The sequence below is a fragment of the Syzygium oleosum genome, unplaced genomic scaffold (assembly GCF_021117445.2).
Source record: "Syzygium oleosum isolate NSW1041296 unplaced genomic scaffold, Sole_v2.1 Sole_v2.02, whole genome shotgun sequence".
Lineage (NCBI taxonomy): Eukaryota > Viridiplantae > Streptophyta > Magnoliopsida > Myrtales > Myrtaceae > Syzygium > Syzygium oleosum.
This window is the reverse complement of record NW_026607486.1, coordinates 1,561,978-1,567,977: the sequence shown is the minus strand read 5'-3', so window position 1 is coordinate 1,567,977 and position 6,000 is coordinate 1,561,978. Positions and strand designations below refer to the sequence as shown.

The 6,000-nt window shown below is 46.1% G+C and overlaps 1 protein-coding gene across 2 annotated transcripts; it reads left to right on the top strand.

The window, feature by feature from the left end:
• The first annotated feature begins 1,022 nt into the window (after window positions 1–1,022).
• Window positions 1,023–4,420, top strand: LOC115686743 (protein DETOXIFICATION 54). Of its 2 annotated transcripts, none has more exons than XM_030612131.2 (5): window positions 1,023–1,137; window positions 1,618–1,697; window positions 1,815–1,941; window positions 2,111–2,856; window positions 3,539–4,420. In XM_030612131.2, exons 2-5 carry the CDS (start codon window positions 1,644–1,646, stop codon window positions 4,094–4,096), a joined length of 1,485 nt encoding a protein of 494 aa, XP_030467991.1. In that variant the 5' UTR covers window positions 1,023–1,137; window positions 1,618–1,643; the 3' UTR covers window positions 4,097–4,420. The 2 variants fall into 2 exon arrangements, with proteins under 2 accessions (XP_030467991.1, XP_030467990.1); XM_030612130.2 differs by lacking the exon at window positions 1,023–1,137 and adding an exon at window positions 1,167–1,416.
• Window positions 4,421–6,000: the final 1,580 nt, after the last annotated feature.

Below are 6,000 nucleotides of genomic sequence, written 5' to 3'. Positions count from 1 at the left end.
ATCATGAAAAGTCCAATTTTGTGAGAGAAACTTGCAATTTTGTAGGAAAAATTGTTCAAAAAGTCCTAAAACTATTGCATGGCCACTAATTCAGTTCTAAACTTTTTAGTTGTATTAATTTAGTCCTAAATCTTTCGAGGATTTGTCAATTTAGTCATAAACCTTTTAACAAATTACCAATGTAGTTATTTTGGCTAATTTTTGCTTGAAATTACTGACGTGGCTATCCAATCAGCAGTCTAGTTAGTTAACCGTCTAACGTGACACAGTGGCGTGCCTAATGCCGTCGTGGGCAATTTTTTTAAAATTTTCCAAGATTTTAATTTTTCTTTAATTTACTTTCTTTTCTTTTGTCTTCATAAGGGTGGGGCCATCGGCCACTGGCTGAGAGCTGGCAGCCTCCGCTGGCCCCTAGGCAAGGGTCGCTATGGCTCGGGAGGGCCTAGGTGAGGGCTTCGCAACTCTCGCCTAGGGGCCGGCGAGAGTCACCAGCTCTTGGCCAATGGCCCCTGGGCTCCCAACCGGATCTCCTACTGTATTAAGATTAGGACGATTTGACATTCTTATTATTTCGACAGAAATCATATCCTTTTTCATCTAATTCATTCCAAAACTAAACAAAAAATGACAGTCTCTTCTGGAAAAGATAACAGGAAAAGAAAAATTATAATTTGACAAAGTGCCCATTGCCGTAAGGAAAGCCAGTAAAGCCAACGCGCCGGCGCGGCGCCGGGGCGTTGCTGGCAACAGATTAAAAATTTCTTGCGGTTATTCGTTATTTAAGGAAAAAACCTTGTGGAGCAAATTGCAAAAAGCCATCCAGTTCGTCAGAACAAGTTACCCTTTTGTCCGAAATGATTATGTCTGTTCAACCTGAAGGAGAAAGCTGAATGATTATGAATTTAAGTGCAGAATTAGCTCTCTCTCTGTAGTGTGTGTGGGTCTCTGTCTCTCTCTCTTTCGCCTAACCATATTTATGGCCCTATTAAGAAGATGAGCCGATGTCCCTCCATTTCTCCCGCACTAAACCGTCGTACCCCCCTGACCTTTCCACCTTACTTTGTTTGGAAGAAGCAAAAGTGGAAAAAAGTTGGAAACATTTCACCTTCCTGCTCTCTGCTTCGCCGCCATCAGGAAGTTCTGTTCTGTTCTGTTCTCTCTCCTCTCTCTCTCTCTCTCTCTCTCTCTCTCTCTCTCTCTCTCTCTCTGCCATAACCGTCCTCTCGCTGATGTATCAGCAACTAGGCTGACCCTGTGAAAACAGAGCCTGATCAAAATGAACTCTTTATCCTCCGGTTTCTTCCTTTGCTAAGCACCTTGTTTGCTTTCCGTTTGTTTCATGCCTCCTCTCGGTCTCCATCTCTGTATGCGCAAGCTATTTCCCTCTTCCATAGAATAGTCAAAACTAGAACTTGGGTGGGTCTTTTCTCTTCTTCTGCAGTCTCTCTGTATTGCCTGGTTTCCAGTTTCTTGGTTGTTGGTCCATAGTTTTGTTGATTCTTTACGTTGCCATTACAAAGGACCTGCCTTTTCGAATCCACTTTCTCTGATTTTGTTCTTCTTTGCACTGTTGGATTGATTCAGCTTCCTTTGTGTTTTTTTTCTCCTCTTGCGCAGATTGCATTTGGCTTTACTCCGAATCGATGGCAGCAAAAGACGCAGATTTCTCTCCTCACAAACTCCCCTCTCCTTCTCAGGTAAAAGACCTCACTAGAAGCACCGACATTTCACGCTAACAAAGTTGAGTCCTTTCATTTCCTTTCCAATTTCTTTTTCATAACAATGAACATGGAGAAGTTGCTTCCTTTTATCAGGTCGTTGAAGAGCTAAAAGAACTATTAGCCATGGTGTTCCCCATCACGGCCATGAACTTACTGGCCTTCGTCAGACAAGTTGTGTCGGTCCTGTTCTTGGGTCGTCTCGGAAGCCTAGAGCTCGCAGGTAGCCTTCCTCGGTTTGTGCTCTGCCTCCAATTAATCCCATTGTGAAATACTATAATCTTTATTAACGTGCTAAACTCGTGTGAATCTCGAGTTGATCAATATCTGTTTTCCATAAACGCTTCGATTCGTGCGAAAAAGAAATGGACTTTCTTGCTTACTGTGCTTAGGAGGAGCACTGTCCATCGGCTTCACCAACATCACGGGCTACTCTGTTCTGGTCGGCCTCGCTTCAGGGCTCGAGCCGGTCTGCGCTCAGGCCTACGGGAGCAAGAACTGGGACCTCCTGGCCCTCTCCCTCCAACGGATGGTCCTGATCCTCCTGATCGCGATCGTTCCCATCGGCCTCCTCTGGGTCAACCTCGAGCCCATCATGATCTTCATGGGCCAGGACAGGGACATCACGGCCATGGCCGCCGCGTACTGCATGTACTCCCTCCCCGACCTTCTCACCAACACCCTCTTGCAGCCCCTGAGGGTGTTCCTCCGGTCCCAGTGCGTCGCCAAGCCCATGATGTACTGCTCCCTCGCCGCCGTTGCCTTCCACGTCCCGCTCAACTATGCGCTTGTGGTCGGTGCGGGGATGGGCGTGCCAGGGGTGGCGGTGGCCTCGGTGCTGACGAATGTGAACATGGTGGGGCTGATGGCTGCGTACGTGTACGTGTCGGGGCGATGTGAGATGCAGTGGACGGCCGGGATGAGGCGGGTCTGTGATGGTCTGGTACCGCTGATGAGGCTCGCGGTGCCAAGCTGCCTCGGGATTTGCCTGGAGTGGTGGTGGTATGAGATTGTGACAGTCCTGGCGGGATACTTGCCGAACCCCATGGCCGCGGTGGCTGCCACCGGGGTTCTGATCCAAACTACCAGCATGATGTACACTGTGCCCATGGCCCTAGCTGGTTGTGTTTCTGCCAGGGTAAGATCCGTTGTTTCTGTCTCAAGGGTATATTACCATTTCAGAGTGGCTAAAGTTGGCGCAATGCTTCTTTAGTCCACATTTTACTATTCCCTCTCATGCTCTTGAAACTCCTATAATGGTTCATCTTGTTTTCGCATTTGATGCGTTATGACACTGCATCACTCAAATTCAGCTGTGTCATCCTCTACGTGTGATGAGGCTTCACCACCATTCGAGCATTTGCTTCCTTTTCATTAGAACTTTTCCAAATGTCGGTGATTAAACCAGTTCAAATGACATTGTGTCTGTGCTTTGTCTCCCTGTTAATTAGACGGGAGAAATGAAAACTGCACTTTCTCAAGTCAAGTCTATTATGGAAACAGTGTTGTATAGAGTATAGACTTGTTGGAGTCGAGCACGATATTGAAAACATATGTTGAGTCTGTGTCCTTGCTATGTTTCATTTATATTTCATCTGTCTCCATTCGAGAATACATTTTTTCTCAGGCACTCCTGTACTAATCATGACTATCAATCTCTTTATCATTGCTGGATGATAAAGATTAGTCCTAGAGCCCCTAAATTACTTAGGACGATCGGCTGTCCTATTCTTAATTGCAAACAGCAAGTGGGACAGAAGTAGATAGATGCATCAAATATCTCAGATTAATGTTTATCAAAATGTTGCCAAATCCTGCAGGTAGGAAACGAACTCGGAGCTGGCAAGCCATACAAGGCCAAATTGGCAGCCCTGGTCGCATTGGGATGTGCATTCATTATGGCCATCATCAACATCACATGGACGATCCTCCTCAGAGAGAAATGGGCAAGCTTCTTCACGAAAGACAAGCTGGTCACCACGCTGGTTGCTTCCGTCATGCCCATCATGGGCCTCTGCGAGCTCGGCAACTGCCCCCAGACGACCGGGTGCGGCATCCTGCGGGGCACAGCGAGGCCCGCTGTGGGTGCCCGCATCAACCTGGGGTCGTTCTACTTCGTGGGCACCCCCGTGGCCGTGGGGCTGGCCTTCTGGCTCAAGGTGGGGTTCAGTGGGCTGTGGTTCGGGCTGCTCTCGGCACAGGCGGCATGCTCTGTGTCCATACTTTACGTGGTGCTGGGTCGCACCGACTGGGAAGGCGAGGCCTTGAAGGCGAAGAAGCTAACCGCCGTCGAGATGGGATCCTCCAATGGAGCGGGAGTGGAGGGTGGTGGGTGTGAAGAGGCTAGAGGGTTGTTGGTGAAGGGAGATGAAGTGTAAAGACACACGAGCTCTTTTGGAGGAGTGCGGTTGGAAATAGGAATAAAAAAAAACAACGTTTTTGTGGGGATGGTAGATGTCTCCCAGGTTGTTTCTTTCCCTTTCGTAAGTAACTTTTTGCCTGGGCTAAGACTTGATCTGTAATTGCACTGGATATATTTGATCACCCCTGAACTTAGCGACTCCTTAGATGTGGAAGCACACAAGCCTGCAGACTTGATGTGAGATATTTGGATGAACCTTGGCATCATTGCATGGATTGAAGGCAATTTCGTGTCTAGACCTTGTCAATAATGGATTGAATGAACCATGGTTTGCAGTGGATATCCCGTCATCTAAAGACAATGATTGAGTGATCTATGAACTTCAGGCTCGGTAAAGAGTTCTCTAAATCGAGATCAAGTATTGTCGTAGTCGCCGATTTCTTATAATTAACTCGGGTCCCGTCATCGATAATCATGATTGTGATTTGACTTTGGAACGTCAATTGAGTTTTCTTTGGAGCTCTCTTCAACTCTCTCTCTCTCTCTCTTCCTTACTAAGCTACAAATGATTGTGCTTCGTAATTGAAAAAGATACACATTTGAATTTCTCAACCTCCTAATTTAACATTCTTAGCGTTCTTTTTACATAAAGAACATACTTATTATGTGTTATATTAACATTCTTTTTAAGGACACATTAACTTAATCCCGTTAAAAGAACGGAGAGGTAAAACCATTTCGAGCAGAGACTACTAAATGCATGTTGCTAGTTAGAAGTAAAAGGGGAGAATTGATGTACTTGCAAATGTGATGATCTATCCCTTTCTTTTGCCAATCATTGCACCTTGGTTATTCCCTTCCTTTTGCGAGGAACATATTCATGTTGGCCAAATTCGTTTTGTCTTTATAGTGAGGTGGGCGTGGTGCTCCTGCAGAAAGAGACTTTTTAGATTTGAGTGGATGGGGAAGATCACTAGTGGCTTTTGGGACTGCGATACTTCCATTTTGGGGCCTACTTCCATTGGGTTGGCCGGATCTGGCCACAAACAAGTGCCTTCAGCACCCACTTTGCCATCGGCCAACGACGCATGGCTTCAAATCCTAAGTACCCTTCTCTCTTTCACTTATCAATTCCTAAAACTTGTCATCCGAGTGATCGCGATTGACTCGGTGATCGAGCGCTCGGTCTTTCTTTAACGAGCTCATTAGTCGGGGTCGTTTTATGAGCAAGCCAGACTTGTGTAATTGAGCGCCACAATCTCGAGGAGAGTTGCGGGTTGCGAACATGCAAGGGGAAGTGCGGTCGATGGGCTCGGCAACCTCGAATCTTAAGATATGAGTAGTGTTGAGTAGTTATAACTCTCGAGAGATGTGTGCAAGTGTATGATAAGTTGAGATAAATTGAACTCTCACATCAGATATGCATGGATGAATTGAGTGGCTTATATTATGATTCCGCGACTTCTTAAATTTAACACTTATAGCAAAAACTCTCGGGCCATACCGTGTTTTCGCGCGAGTTTTCGTTAATAAACTTACTTACACTTGTACCCTCTCTCATTAAAGAAAATATAGTTATCCAATCAAACAGAAGAAGATGGTGTAGGAGCTTGGTTGCAAGAGGACAAAAAGAAGAGTCAATTCTTATTCTTGGAACCTCCACTTTGTTCTTTTGTCTTGGTGGCCGAGTCCCATGCGTTCCACTGTTGGCATCTAATAATGAAAATCAAGATCCAAAGAGGTTATTGGGTACCGACAGCCATCGCAGACAGTCACTCTTTCTCTAATGGCCAGAGCAATTACTCCCTAAGCTTTGCAAAAGCTGAGGACTGGGAAAGCGAAAGAGAATGGAAGCAAAAAGGACCGCCAATCAAACAACCCGAATACCCTACTTGGATTAGCGACAGAGCAATATGGCGA

What these genes read in the sequence shown, in the direction of transcription:
- LOC115686743 (XM_030612131.2), top strand. Translation starts at nt 1,644, where the DNA reads ATGGCAGCAAAAGACGCAGATTTCTCTCCTCACAAACTCCCCTCTCCT. An exon ending in AACTCCCCTCTCCTTCTCAG is followed by an intron (nt 1,698 to 1,814) that starts GTAAAAGACCTC and finishes TCCTTTTATCAG; the next exon opens with GTCGTTGAAGAGCTAAAAGA. An exon ending in CGGAAGCCTAGAGCTCGCAG is followed by an intron (nt 1,942 to 2,110) that starts GTAGCCTTCCTC and finishes TACTGTGCTTAG; the next exon opens with GAGGAGCACTGTCCATCGGC.